This window comes from Stegostoma tigrinum, chromosome 14, assembly GCF_030684315.1.
Source record: "Stegostoma tigrinum isolate sSteTig4 chromosome 14, sSteTig4.hap1, whole genome shotgun sequence".
Lineage (NCBI taxonomy): Eukaryota > Metazoa > Chordata > Chondrichthyes > Orectolobiformes > Stegostomatidae > Stegostoma > Stegostoma tigrinum.
The window spans coordinates 32,159,133-32,175,235 of NC_081367.1; the positions used below are offsets into that span (position 1 = coordinate 32,159,133).

A 16,103-nucleotide genomic window follows, 5' to 3' on the forward strand; every position below is an offset into this window, starting at 1 on the left:
GGGTGGGGGTTCGATAGACCTTAGGATTAGGGTAAAAGTTTGGCACAACATCGTGGGCTGAAGGGCCTGTACTGTGCTGTATTGTTCTATATATATCTATATAAATACATTCTTAAAATTATTCAGTTAAACTTAAATTACTAAGATAGTTATGTTTAACAGCATTACCGACCATTACTGCAGAGTTCTTTGTTGATAGTTATATAAAATTAATTATTTTGTTTTTAGAACCCATATCATTAGAAGAGTTTATAAGTATATTCCATGAATAGTACACTAACTTGAAAGGAATTCAATAACGTTTCTTATTTAATGGAAAAGTGCAACTTGTCATCGTTAAAATTTGTTTATCGCTGCTCAGAGTTTATTGAAATATTTTCAAATTATTGCAAATGTAGATTCTCTGATGAGTGTCTTTTCCTTCATCTGTCTCTGCTCCATGGAATTAATAGTTCCTTCATGATTCAAGAGTCCTGTTTCTTTCAGTGGCCTCATTTTAAAGGGGCGGTGCCATACACAGAACAGGGACTGTCAGTATTAGAGATAACTGTCCCTCTGCTTTGCGCAATAACCTGATCAGAACTTCATTCCAATCAGTTGCTACTCTGTTTGGATCAAGCCTGACCAGCTGACTGTGTCACTTAAGACTCAACTTTAGGCACATTTTACAGCATGCATTCTTTGCATTCCTAGCTCGCAACAGCTAAATAGATTGCTGGAAGTGCATGGTTTCAACAGAAAGTTTCCATTGCCTTTTACTTCTCATAACCATGACTACAGTGTGCTGTGTGTTACAATGCAAAGACAGCAGGAACCTTCAGAGTAAGTGGAGCACAAGTATGCCTACTGGGAGTAGCATGCAGGTAAAGCAATATCTCTAACTAACTCTTGTGTCTTCTGGTGCAAAAGATAGCAGTAGGGAAATAGATTTTTAAGTAGTTGCAATCTCTAATTTACTTCATTCTACTTAGATATTGTATCTAACTTCCATTGAGATTTGGCTTGAACGTAAGACACAAACAAATAGGAGAATCAATCAAAATTTAGTCACTTTATTTTTTTCTAAGGAATGTTAACTGGCCGATGCAAGCTCACATGAGCTTCACAGTTTAACATGACAATGGACAATCCTTTGGGTTGCACAAATTAACTTTTCTAAATTGAGGACCGGTTCTAAGTTAGCTGTGATCACAAATGATATTAAGTATGTTTTAATGCTTGATCTTGCACTTTGTTTAACTTTTTTGTCATAAATTATTTCAAGCTAATCATTACAAAAACTGGATAACATATTGAAGGAAGAAAACAGGACTTTTTTAAAAAAATGTAGCTCAAGTTTGAATATTTAACAGTAAGTTTTGTCAAAAATGTATCTCGCTTTTTCATATTTGTGTAATATTAGATGTACTGAACTTGATTTTATGGGGAACACCTTAATAAGATAAGTATACATGGGTTGTATTTCAGTGGAATCTGCTAATTTGTTTGATTTGCTTGATTTTCGACTTTTTCAATCCTATTTTGAATGAACACTATCTCAGCCTGTGTGGCCATAACTTTGTTCTACATCTTTAAATTTGAAATAGAATGACAGCAAGATGCATTCATATAGTCCATTGTAGGAAAGTTTAAAAAAATGGAGACCAAACCAAGGGAAATATTAGTGGTGACCAAAAGTTGGTTAAAAGGCTGAGTTTTAATAACAATCTTTAAGATGGCATAGCAAAGGGGTTTGTGGAGGAAATCTCAGAGTGAGGCATGACCATCACTAAGGCAAAGTAAGGATGGAATGCTGAAGGACAATCAGAAGTAAATACAGTTGATAAAAACTGTAATGCTGAACGATGTTACAGAGGAGAGAGACTAATGATTACATTAAATGAAAACAGACTCTGAAAAGTACTGTCGAAGACCAGACAGGATTGAAAGGGCAAGTCCAGAAAAAAATAGAAGTAATGCATCTAATGGATAAATTTGTTAGAAACAAACTTTTACAAGAGGAGATATAGTCCATAAAAGTTGCAATCTAATAATGAATCTGTATAGAACATAAGAAAGATCACGGCTAGGGTACTGAGAAGTGTGGTCTTTATTCCAAAAGAGCAAAATAAATTTTCTCGGATTCTATCAAATATACACCTCTCTCATTTGCAAACAAACCTGTTAGCCAGAAACTGAGAATATGTCCAGACGCTTGTGCGTTCATGACTTTAAATAAATGGAAAGGAATACTTAATAATATGTAAACTGCTGCTACTGCCTGGGATAATTATGTCCCAGGAGACTTCCAAAAGTATGCATTAGTATTGCTGAATTTTAACCAGCTAACTTTTTACAGCCTATCAAGAGGTTAGGCATCCTTTCTCTTGCTATAATGATTAAGTTCAGCATCCTTGTTTATTATTTCAAATTTTAAAAATTCAAATTAAAACCTGAACATTAGTTAGCAAGTAACATAACCTGACTGATATTACCGCACACTTAAGAGTTCTGTGTTTAAGGAAAATTCTGAGGCCAACAGCTTCTTTTTAAAGCTTTTCAACTCCTGTCCAAACACACAGCTCAAGTCGATATTATTGCAAAACTGTATTGAATCTTGTGTTAAAACAGGTTTTTCTCTACTTGCCTTCACTAAAAAAAAGGATTATTTTCTATTAAGGTGCAACTACATCCCATTATAAGCCAGCAAGCAAAACAATAATCTGAAATGTAGTTTTGCATGTTGGTTTGTAGCGTAACATGTGAAATGAATATTGACGAGTAATTCTGTTTTCTATCGTGATTACTTTTAGTGAATTGAAAACATTCCATGAGTCTTTTCATGAGGTGATCTTTTGTCTTTTTCTGTCACTTAAAAGACTTTGCTGCATTAGTGTCATAACGACACTAGGCTTTTTGTTCTAAGTCTTCTAGGTACAGTGAATGATGATGAAGGTCAAGCTTACTGATGAATATTACGATATCAGTTAAACTAGTGTATATAGAGGATGCTGCTTTGTAATGCCTACGTACTGAGTTGGTCAGTTTAATGCTGGTGGGATGAATAGTAATTGTAGTGCCTGGTCTTTTGTTACAGTCCTGGGAATCCAGTGGCTTTGAATTTACATTAGAATTCCCATAATGGATTCCAGCAAAGCTTCAGAGGTATCTGAAACAGTTTGAGATTCTATCAGATGTGTTGAAAGACAATAAAGTCTTTATAACTCGGTATGTGCATTTCTTCTTGCTGTTCTTATGTTGTAATTATTCTTTTCGGAAACAAAAAAAACATCCCTGTTTTGGAAACCTTTTGAATTTGCTCTGAGTATAAATCAAGAATATGTGTAATTTAAAGCTTCACAAATATTCATAAGAAAATTAAATTGCATTTAAGATAGTTATGGGCTGCTTTTCAATAACATTTATAATAATTAGGTCAAATACAGAATGTAATACTTTGTGGTTGCAAGACAGGTGATTTTTTTTTCCAATTTATTTCCAACCAATTAAGAATTAATAAATTGCATAATTATTGATTTTGGTAGCAGGTGATTTGTAGAGGGAAAGCTAATGAATTGAAAGGAGGTTCGTTTAGACGGATTTCACATTCTCCAAAACTGGAGTTTCCTTCCTTAAAGCTGAGTATTTCTTATGGTACTGATACAAAAATCAGTAATGGGTTAGCAGTGATTTGGAAGCTGGACAAAGCTTACTAACATCTCAAGATTTTCGTGGTGATGTGCAATGCTATTCATCATTCAATTTTGTAAAAGCAGTTCTTAGTTTTCAATGATAATGGGAACTGCAGATGCTGGAGAATCCAATATAATAAAGTATGAAGCTGGATGAACACAGCAGGCCAAGCAGCATCTCAGGAGAACAAAAGCTGACGTTTTGGGCACACCCAGCACCTTCCCCTGCAACCGCACGAAGTGCTACACTTGCCCCCACACCTCCTCCCTCACCCCTATCCCAGGCCCCAAGATGACTTTCCATATTAAGCAGAGGTTCACCTGCACATCTGCCAATGTGGTATACTGTATCCATTGTACCCAGTGTGGCTTACTCTACATTGGGGAAACCAAGCGGAGGCTTGGGGACTGCTTTGCAGAACACCTCCGCTCGGTTCGCGATAAACAACTGCCCCTCCCAGTCGTGAACCATTTCAACTCCCCCTCCCATTCTTTAGATGACATGTCCATCATAGGCCTCCTGCAGTGCCACAATGATGCCACCCGAAGGTTGCAGGAACAGCAACTCATATTCCACTTGGGAACCCTGCAACCCAATGGTGTCAATGTGGACTTCATCAAAAACAGGACTGTAACAAAAGACCAGGCACTACAATTACTATCAATGAAGCCACACCGGGTGCAATGGATCTACAATCCGACCCCACCACCCAAGACATTTTTCCATCCCCACCCTTGTCTGCCTTCCGGAGAGACCACTCTCTCCGCGACTGCCTTGTCTGCTCCACACTGCCCTCCAACCCCACCACACCCGGCACCTTCCCCTGCAACCGCAGGAAATGCTACACTTGCGCCCACACCTCCTCCCTCACCCCCATCCCAGGCCCCAGGATGACCTTCCATATCAAACAGATGTTCACCTGCACATCTGCCAATGTGGTATACTGTATCCATTGCACCCAGTGTGGCTTGAACATACATAAGGGACAAATACTGAATGTCCACCTGCCATCTTCGTCTTGTGAAAAATGCTATGGCACCATTCGATCAATAACAGAGAGAAATTCCTGTTATTCCAATCCACATCTCTGAAATAGATATCTGGGCATTTATCTCTTTGCTGCTCACAGGACTTGCTCTTTCAATTCAGCTACCATTTCTCTCTAAATTACAGAAATGTCTATGTTTCAAAATATTCACAATATAGTTGAGCAAGTTGTCAAATTATCATTGGAATCTTCGATGCTTGCATTAACACTGATGCTTTTGTGTATGAAAACATATCTGATTCTGTAATTCTTTTTTTTCAGATAGGGCATGACACAGTGGAGTGATAGCACCTTTGCACAAATGAACATGAAATGATTTAAGCATTTGGACCAAATTGTTAAACAAATTGTGAAGAATTTGCCCATGCTTTCGATGAATTGAGCAATTGGATTCGTGTGAATGTAACTTTTACACTTCATTGCAATTGCCCACTATGCATCAACTATTTATTGTCGTGCTAGGGCAGAGGGATTTATCTCGTGCAGGAGATCTTTTCTCACTGGAAGATACTGAAATTGAAGATTGTCTATCAGAAGCTCTTCAGCAAATAAAGGAAATATCTTCTTCACCAGTAAGTGTCAGTAAACTGTTCATCACTCACCCCCAGTTCACCCATATGTGAAAACTTTCATTTTGCATCCATCCTGTTTTCACCCCATTTGAGATCAGACCTGAAATGTTAACTGTGATTTTTCTTCACAGCTGCTGCCAGACCTGCTGAGCTTTTCCAGCAGCTCCTGGTTTTGTGTCAATAGAAGTGCTATACTGTTCAAACCTAGGCAAAGAATTTAGGGACCACGTCAGCCAGTTCAGTGCCTTAAATGAGCACCAAGTTAAACAAGTTAGAGAGCCATTGGTTGCACGTTACATCCCAGACAGACCATGGATGAATCTGGGAGCATACCTTCTCAGTCTTGCAGGAGCTGGTTATTTTATCAACAGTGAAATATATATTGGGAGATAGACCAGCTGATTTCAACTCTTTCTCCCTTCCCTAAAAGGCATTTTCTGACAATAGACAATGGTCATCATTAGACTCTTAATTACAGTCCAAGGTTTGGGCCAAGGTCAGTCCTATAGGTGAAGTGCAACCGGTCTGATGATAACAAGTATGTCAGTTGGTGTACCGCGGGGACCATCAGGCAATGGGTGTCGGCCAATTTTTCTGGAATAAAGAACAAAGAGTGGTTGAGTGTGATGGAATTGGATGGAAGAGCAGTTAGTAGTGACTCGGGCAGGAGAGGTGGTGACGTGCCTCCAGAGAGAGTAGGAAGCACAGAGAGCAGGAGAAGTTAACTGTTTGGGAGGATGAGATGGGTGTGTGTACGTGATTGCTTATGATCCATGTAATTGTGCGAGTTATAGTCTATTAGCCTGATGAGATGTGTTCATAATGGCAGAATTAGAGAGAGTGGTGGCCCTGAGACTAGGATAGTAAAGAGAAGATTATAGCTGGAGCTATATATTGTGTGCAGGCTGGCTTTGTCTGATGACGTGGCCTCTTGTGGTCATTAAGTGAACAAAGGACTGGCCTCCTCTACGATATCCCATCCACTAAATCCTCCAGGATCCTATTTGTGAAGTAGGGAGTAAGCTTTCCTTTCCCCTGGTCTTTGTGCTTAATGTAGAGGCTTGAGCACTGCAGTATGGTTGATCATTTCTGACTTGCACCATTTGTAGTGGTGTGTAGCTGGCCTTTATATATGGTGCTACTGTGGCTTGAAGAGTGGAAGGTTCAGGCATCAGTGAGTATTTCTGTGTCTCCAGCTGTAAGATTTCCTGAGAAAGATGCATGGTTGAATAATCAATGAAGCAAAGAGCAGAAAATCGCATGAGAAAAGTCACATATGGGATCGGATGTGAGGAATCCTGCTTGACAAAACACCTGAACTGAAAATGGGAAGATTCTGCCATCAGTAATTTTAGCATGTGTTATGAATCAACTTATTAGTTTTCTTTAAAATGATTGAAACATAAACAATGTTGATATTTAGGACTCATTAGATAGATGAAAGAAAGACATGCCGAAACAGGGAGAACATTTGACACTGGAATAAGTTATCACAAAGAATGCAAAAACTAAGGTAGACTGGTTTGGCTAACCTGTTTCCTGTAAATGTAAACCATGGTTCTGGTTCTATCTGCAGCATTAAGTGATTGTCAGAAATTATACTGGCTTATGTTGCCTCGTCTAAATCCCCAGCCAAACATTCGTAATAAGATATCAAAAGAAATCAGATTTAATTTCAGTGTTATTCAGATAAAGAATAATATGAATAAATTTTGCAGTTCCTGTAAATACTGTAATATTTTGTTTTTTCCACATTTTTAGGACTATCTGAGGAATGACAATGATCAGGCAGTGGTAGAAATCTGCATTACTCGAATTACTACTGCTATAAGGAAAACAAAATCAATTGAGAAGCATGGGAAGGCTCTTGTAGAATTGTGGGAATCATGCTTAGAACATAATCTGAAACCAGTCAGCAAGGATGAAGATACTCCGCATGCTAAAATTGTTTCTGATATAATGAGTTGCATCTTCCAAGTAAGTTGTGTGCAAAATCTCTCAATGATGTGACAGGAATACATTTAAATAAGTATATTTAATACTATTGAAAGAATAGCAATGTTTGATGAAACTTTTTTCCGACAACAGTATTGAATACTAGATGTCTCTAATTTTTTTAAAAATCCATTTTAATACAGAAGACAATAATAGCTTATCTCCTGGACTCGACCTGAGATTGTGGGGTGGGGTTAGACCTGTGGACTAGGCATTCTTATGTGGTTTTGCAGAACCCCAGAGAAAGTTTTTGCTAAGTGGTGCCAAATTCCAGCAGTTGAACTAGGTTTTAGCAATAACAGTGATTCATGAGTCCAGTAGACTTGTGAAGAAGGGGCTGTCAGGAGAATGGCCTTAAAATTGCCTTCAGCCTTTTGAAAGCCAGTTTCCAACACTTTAACCCCCACCCTACTATGTTGCAACCCATCAGCTTCTCCTTATGCTCATCTGTAATCTAATATGTTCCTTAAGGACCTTGACACCTCCTTTTATCTATGTGTATTCCATTTCAGCATTTGCTTCTGCCTTAAAGCATGGGCTGCTGAATCTCTTGTCATAGGACAATCCCTTCATTTTAAGAACTGGTTTAATGAATTTATAAAGGATATGCTTCCCTCGGTTAAGAAATCCAAAACTGCACATCGTACTCGAGATATGGTTTAGATTTAGATTTTAGATTTAGATTTTATTGTCATGTGTAGTCAAAACCGAAAATATAGTGAAAAGTGTATAATTTCGCCACACGGTGCCATCTTAGATACCTACATACAAAAAAACTTAGTACGAAGTAGTAAGAAAAATGAGAGTTAAAAATGTTAAGTATTACTTCATCGAATAAGTAGAAAAATAAAGAAATAAGGTAATGATGAACATTTAAAGTCTTTCGTAGCTTAAGCTAAGAAAATAAAGGAATAAGCTCAAAGTTCAATAGTCTTTGATGAGCCCTCTGCTTATCTCACTCTCTGGGAGACCTCAGTAGCCTGCCCTTGATGGTACCACATAGATGTTGTTGCTGCTGCTGAAATTACCGCCTGTCCAAACTCCCCAGGCGCCTCTGGAACAAGCCCAGGCAGAATTCACTTGCACGTCGAGCCAAAATACCACCATGAGCTACTGAGAGCCACCAAGAGACCAAATGCTCAAATGGTCTCACCAAATACTCTGATAATTGAAATGAAACTTCTTCGTGTTGTACTCCAATCTCTTTAAAAAAGAAGCTAAAGAACAGTTTTTCCTTCTGAACTATTTTCTGTACCCGTATACTCATTTGCAGTGATGAAAGTACATCAGGTCCCTCGGATTTCCCACGCTGTTAGCATTCACAAAAAAAACTTCTGCTTCTTTTCCTATCAAAAAGGATAACCTCACATTTTGCCACATTGTATTCTAACAGAAATGTTCTTAAACATATGCCCAAACTGTGCATTTCCCTCTGCTGCCTTATCCACTCTCTCAGCAATTACTTACACACCCAATTGTGTACCATCAGGGAATTTGAATTTGTGACTTCATAAAAGTCGAGAAAACATATTGTCGATAATTAAAATCCAAATATAGATCCTTTAGGATACCTTGTCTGTTTACAGTCTCCCAACCCAAATATTCCTATTTATTCATCGTGTTCTGACTATTAACCAACCTTAACACATGGTAATATAATATCTCCCCAGGACAAGGGCATTGCTAGCTAGGCCAGCATTTATTGCCCTCCCTGAAGTTAAGAGTTAACTACATTGCTGCGAGCCTGGAGTGACATGTCACCCAGATCAGGCAAGGATGGCAGTTTTCTTCCCCAGAGGACATTAGTGAACCAGATAGATTTTTACGACAATCAACAATGGATTCATCATCATTATTAGATTCTTAATTCCAGATATTTGTTGAATTCAAATTTGGCCAACCTCAGTGGTGGAATTAGAACAAAGATCTCCCGAACCTGGGTCTCTGGTCTCTTAGTTGGTAAGGGTTGTACGTTTGGAAGTTGCTGTTTAAGGAAGCTCAACTTCATTGTATAATTTTCAATCTGTTCTGTTGCTTTGACTCTAATAGATACAGCATTATACTGCTACTGAAATTAGGAAAACTGGCCTTTCTCTCTTCTTCCTTTCTTAAATAGAAGGGCAAAACTCCTCATGAATGTGTCAATAGGTTTTCTGACTTGCATAAATTGTTTTGTTCATTCATGATGTCATCTTCCCCGAAGGTTCACTGACAAGGATCCCTGCCTTTGTCTGTCCTGTGCTGTCCTTGAACATTCTGCAAAGGTCATCTGTATATTCAGACAATCACCTATTTTCTCCTCAGCTCCTGGCTCCCACATTTTCTGTTGACATTTTCCATACAATAATTGTGTCTGTCTAGTGTCTGGTCCAATGATGTGACTAAAATGTCGTAACTTTCTCTCTTTGTTATGCATCATGCAGTAGGAACGGGTTAGGTGGAACAATCTCTTTTCTAGCCACACATCTGATGCCTTCCTCTTATTAATCATTTCTTTATTTCTTGTCCACATCACTGAGGTATTTACAGTCTGTCATAAATTAATGTGTACATTACCAGAAACAAAAATACTTCAATAGTGCTTAATCATTTCTTCAACACTTTCCAAATATTTTCTCAAATCTTTCCCTTTGGAATTAATTTTGTGAACTGAACATATAGAACCAAAACAAAAGTTTTACTTTCTCAGTGTTGCTTCAGGGTTGCATTAAGATGGGATGACAGCGTGTTAATATAGCTACAGGTTTTGCCTGTATCTGTCACTGCTTATTACTTAAGACTAATTCACATCAAAGTTCAGCAAACATTATGACACTGTATTCATAGCATAAGTGCAACTGCTGCAAACAGTCCAGTAAAGTGTAATTTGAGATTCTGATCTCATTGAGTCTATTTTTCCCATGGATAATACGTTTTGTTCTTGCCTCCCAGTGGTGAAAAATTTCTTAGTTCATTTTGTTTAAACAGAGGTAATATTTTTGATTTTCTCTGGATTGTTTGCATTTCCCCATTTCTACACTAGCCTTATTATTGAAAGTTTCTGAAACTCAAGTACTAATTGATCTAAATGCTTGTCCCGAAAACAATGTATTATCCTAATTTCTTGTTGCCTAGCAGCAGTTGTGCATTTAAACACAGGAAATTTAAGAAAGCTTTCACTGTAGTTTATATTATTCTCACAGTGTACTTCCTTATTCATCTCCTTGCCTTTCTGCATTTCCATTAGATCTCCATTGTCACTAGGGCTATTTGAACGTGTGTATTTAGGAATATAAAGCACTTTTCTAGTATTTGATTAAAACATAGATTTGAAAAAAACACTTGGTAATTCTTAACATATCAATTCATTATTTGACCCCAGAAGAATACTGTGTGTTGGGTAGGCTTCTCATCCAGGATAAGGTGGGTTTGCAACAGCTCACCAAGAAAGCCATGTAAAAGCTTGATATCTCAATACAGACCTTGACATTTTATCTTCCTCCAAGCTGCTTTGATCCCTCATTAAATGTCACAAAACGCTGTCTTTGAAACTGAACACAATAAATTTTTCAATGATGTATCTTCTGTTCACCTGCATGCCAAATTAATTCTCATTTTGTATAATTAGTTTACAAATAATTTATTCTACCCATCCTTTTTTCATTCAATTCTAATGTTTATATAATCTCCTCCACCAAATATCCATAGACACAATCATTTTTGATCGATTCTAACCTTTGCTAGGTCTCAAGGCTAAAACTATAGCCTTGCAACTATATTACAATCTCGGTCCAACATAGCAAAATTCAAGTCAATGGGAATCCACTGTTAGAGTCATACCTAGCAAAAAGGAAAAGTTGTGCTATGGTTGTAGGATGCCAATCATCTCATCCCCAGGATACTGCCCTTAGGAGTTCCTGTAGCAATACCAAGCTCCAACCTTCTTGTTGTGCTACATCAATAGCTTCTCTATTATTCAGGCTAGGGCAAATAATCTTCATAGCACACAAATGCCAAGCAATGACCAGGTTCAACAAGACAGAATCTAGCAATCTCCATTTGACATCATCGCATTACCATTGCTGAATGCTGCATGAATATCCTGGGGGTTACCATTGATCAAAAGCTTTACACAGCTAGTTATATAAATCCTGTAGCTTCAAGAGCAGGTCAGCGACTGGGAAAGCTGCAGACGGTAAGTCATTCCCTGACTTCCCAAAATCTGTCAGCCATCAATAAGTTAGAACAGTGAATGAATACTCTCCATTTGCCTGAATTAGTGAAAATCCTTTGTTTCACTTTTCCGCTGCAGCATTTTGGTACAACTGAATGACTTGTTAATCCATTGTTGAGGACTCCTAAGATTCAAACACATTGTGTGTCTGGAGTCACAGATTTTGTATAGTCACAGTCTAGGTAAAGACAGCAGATTTCCTTCCTTAAAGGTATTGTTAAGTTTTTAAAAGAAAATTATTTATGAATTGAAGATAAATTCCACCAGCTGCTGACATAATGAGGTTTGAACTTGTATTTCAAAGGCACTGTCCAGGCCTGTGTTCGTCTAGAGTTAATACCATTGAAGCAACATCTCCTTGAATGGTTCCTGTCAATAATTTTTCTGGTATACCTGAAGCTATCTCATCTGAAGACCCTGGAATCAAGATTTTATCTTTCTTTAAGCCATGCTTCAGCAATACCTGCGCTGTCATACTTTCAAGTGTCCAACTGAGTCCTTAGTTCATTTGCCTTCTTCACTAGGCTCTGAGAGTTGAGATATATATAATTAATAAGCACAACCAAACACAATACTTTCCCCCCACGGTGATTGAGAACGCCCTTGACCGCGTCTCCCGCATCTCCCGCGACACATCCCTCACACCCCGCCCCCGCCACAACCGCCCCAAGAGGATCCCCCTCGTTCTCACACACCACCCTACCAACCTCCGGATACAACGCATTATCCTCCGACACTTCCGCCATTTACAATCCGACCCCACCACCCAAGACATTTTTCCATCCCCTCCCCTGTCTGCTTTCCGGAGAGACCACTCTCTCCGTGACTCCCTTGTTCGCTCCACACTGCCCTCCAACCCCACCACACCCGGCACCTTCCCCTGCAACCGCAGGAAATGCTACACTTGTCCCCACACCTCCTCCCTCACCCCCATCCCAGGCCCCAAGATGACATTCCACATTAAGCAGAGGTTCACCTGCACATCTGCCAATGTGGTATACTGCATCCACTGTACCCGGTGCGGCTTCCTCTACATTGGGGAAACCAAGCGGAGGCTTGGGGACCGCTTTGCAGAACACCTCCGCTCAGTTCGCAACAAACAACTGCACCTCCCAGTCACAAACCATTTCCACTCCCCCTCCCATTCTCTTGATGACATGTCCATCATGGGCCTCCTGCACTGCCACAATGATGCCACCCGAAGGTTGCAGGAACAGCAACTCATATTCCGCCTGGGAACCCTGCAGCCATATGGTATCAATGTGGACTTCACCAGTTTCAAAATCTCCCCTTCCCCCACTGCATCCCCAAACCAGCCCAGTTCATCCCCTCCCCCCACTGCACCACACAACCAGCCCAGCTCTTCCCCCCCACCCACTGCATCCCAAAACCAGTCCAACCTGTCTCTGCCTCCCTAACCGGTTCTTCCTCTCACCCATCCCTTCCTCCCACCCCAAGCCGCACCCCCAGCTACCTACTAACCTCATCCCACCTCCTTGACCTGTCCGTCTTCCCTGGACTGACCTATCCCCATCCCTACCTCCCCACCTACACCCTCTCCACCTATCTTCTTTACTCTCCATCTTCGGTCCGCCTCCCCCTCTCTCCCTATTTATTCCAGTTCCCTCCCCCCATCCCCCTCTCTGATGAAGGGTCTAGGCCCGAAACGTCAGCTTTTGTGCTCCTGAGATGCTGCTTGGCCTGCTGTGTTCATCCAGCCTCACATTTTATTATCTATTTTCTAGCCTTGGTTTGCTGCCTCTTCCACTCTTTCACCTCCACCTTTATTTTTCACCTTTCTGAATTTACTCTGTGGTTCCCATTCTCGTGCAAAGTTCACTTACTACCTTGTGACAGATTTTTGTTTACAGAGCTTACTTCATTGGAGACAAGCTTGGAAAATGACTAACTTGATGTGCATAATCTGCATCGATTGAGCATAATGTTCTTCATAAGGGACATTTGAGACAGCGGCTGATTTTTCTTTGATTGCTGTCTTTAGGAGTTAAGATTAGTTAGATTCTTTGTAGTGAATTTGTAGTCAAGAGGAAATTGTCTCAATGTGAAAATGTGCCCTGAACACTTTTTTTAATCTACCTGAGCAGATAATTCAATGGAGGTACTCCTCCTTCAGCGGCAGCATGCTGCCTTTCCAATGTATATTCCATCTGTCAAAAGTCACAATACAACTGGTGATGTTCTATAGTTGAGCTCTTATTATTATTTTTGATGCATGATTTGAATTGTCACAGAATTCAGGGTTTGTTTGTTTAATTTATATTATGGTTATTCATATAAAGCCAACGCTTATGGATAATTCTAACATTACCCCTTGAGGGCGCTATCACCTAATTTATCTTCAGTTTACTTATAAAATATGCCTTAGAGAAGTAATTTGCCAATTAATACCTTCACTTTTTTTGTGGTGCTTTTCTAAGATTTTTCTAACACTGACAACATGCAGAAATGATATTTTTAATAGTGTTCATTGTGTTAAGCAATACTGCCATAAATTGGATTTTCCGCTAGTTTGTTTTGTTACAAACTTAAAACTTAGTCAGAATATTTTGTGGTGTAACGAAAACCGAAATTGCTGGAGAAATTCAGCAGGTTTGGCAGCGTTTCTGGAGAGAAAGCAGAGTTAAAATTTTGACTTCTGTGACACTTCAAAATTTCACAGGACCCAAAACGTTACCTCTATTTTCTCTCCACAGATGCTGCCCATCCTGCAATTTCTATGTTTATTTGTTTAAGATCTCTAGCATTCGCAGTTCTTTGTCATGTTTTAGTAGAAAGAGCTGGGGCTACTCTTCATAGAGTTGAGACAGTTAAGGGTAGATTTAATAAAGATATCTGGCATCTTGAAGGGTATTAGTTAGCTGCATAAGGGGAAACTTTCTGATATTGAATGTCTGTAATGAGAGGGCACAGAATTAAAGTAATTGACAAATGAATCAGACTGCAGATTTGTAAACTTGGCAAAAAGTGGGCTATTATTCTGCTGGTGGACAAATGTTTCAAATATTGAAATACAAATGTTGCTATCCAACACAGAATCCCAAGAAGGTATGATTAAATGTCTCCCCAGCAATCTTGGTTTTACACTTTGAGGTGGGCATCTTGGTGATTAGTTTGTTATGTACTTCCAAAGTGTCGAAGAAGCATCTTTTGCTCCTGTCAGAACCCTATTTGAGGCAAGCAATTTTCAAAGAAGGATAATGTGTCTGACAGAAATTGAAGAGTATACAGCTTCAGCTTAGGGCTTTGACTTCTAAGAAAATTGAAAATAAGGCATGCATTCCTTAACACATGTGGGACATTCGTTCACTGCCTGGACATATTCCAATAGCAAGGAGTCTACAACGTGCTTGGAACAGACTACAGATGTACTTGGTTGTATGTTTTTTAAAATGTACCATGAGGTTATTAAATCCTAGCTCTAGGAATGTGATGGAATGGGGAAATGATCCATTGTACTCCTCACAAGATGTGAAAGCTGTCTTTAAGATGCCTATCGAAGATGTGTATTCCCTCTATATTTTCTTTCTCATTTCTTTATTGCTGTTTCTTTTAATTTGATTCTTGTACAACTTTGCATATCACTGAGTGTGGGAGCAGAGAAATTCCAAAATTATATATTTTTTTGCTGGATCCTTTAAAAAGCTGCTATCAAATAGTGAATGAAATGTGAGGCTGAATGAAATGTAAGGCTGGATGAACACGGCAGGCCCAGCAGCATCTCAGGAGCACAAAAGCTGACGTTTCAGGCCTAGACCCTTCATCAGAGGGGCCTTCTCATGAAGGGTCTAGGCCCGAAACGTCAGCTTTTGTGCTCCTGAGATGCTGCTGGGCCTGCTGTGTTCATCCAGCCTCACATTTCATTATCTTGGATTCTCCAGCATCTGCAGTTCCCATTATCACTGATCAAATAGTGAATGATTGGTTTGACTGCTAAAATGTCCAGCCATTATTAGAATAAAAGTGAACTCATTACCTCCTGGAATATAACACTATTTGTACTGTATGAACATTCTAGCCAAGATAACATAAATGATCAGTAGACAAAACATCTACCTCACTAGGTCTGAATAAGGGAGACCATTGGAAGCCAGTATGACTTGATTTGGTACAAATGACTCACATCTGTCTACTATAAAACACTATGGGTTTTGATGACAGAACATCAAAACCACCTCATTAACTGAATTTCACAATCTGAAGCCCCAAACACTTGACCAAAACTACCTGTTTGTTTGAACTACCTTTTTTAAATTATACAGTTTGACTTTTGTTTACTGGTCAGCTTGTCATGCCTGAACAAGAAGCAACTCCAAACTTAGTTATAAAAACAGAAGTTGCTGGAAGAGTTCATCAGGCGTGGTAGCATCTGTGGAGAGAAATCAGAGTTAATATTCCAGGTTGAGTGATCTTTCCTCAGAAGTTACATACCAATGATCCCAATTAGTGTTGAAAGTCTGATTCGTGAAAACGAACCCGTATTTCATCTATGAAATGAAGTAGTTTAAAGCAACAACACCCTAATGAACAGCTTGACTGTGTTTTGTGTGCAGTTTTAATACCCTACTTGTTGACATCACTGAGT

General features: G+C 39.2%; 1 protein-coding gene across 7 annotated transcripts in view; it reads left to right on the forward strand.

Annotated features, from left to right (window-relative positions):
- The window catches only part of veph1 (ventricular zone expressed PH domain-containing 1), a 226,132-nt gene that overhangs the window by 13,738 nt on the left and 196,291 nt on the right, over positions 1–16,103 (forward strand). For 5 of the 7 annotated variants that reach the window (XM_048542470.2, XM_048542474.2, XM_048542473.2 and 2 more), the window contains exons 1-4: positions 614–863; positions 3,077–3,207; positions 4,982–5,292; positions 7,054–7,269. In XM_048542470.2, the coding sequence (XP_048398427.1) occupies positions 5,155–5,292; positions 7,054–7,269 (354 nt within the window). In that variant the 5' untranslated portion in view covers positions 614–863; positions 3,077–3,207; positions 4,982–5,154. Of the gene's footprint in view, positions 1–613; positions 864–3,076; positions 3,208–4,981; positions 5,293–7,053; positions 7,270–16,103 lie in introns of those variants that run through there. The other 2 variants (XM_048542471.2, XM_048542472.2) reach the window with 2 other exon arrangements.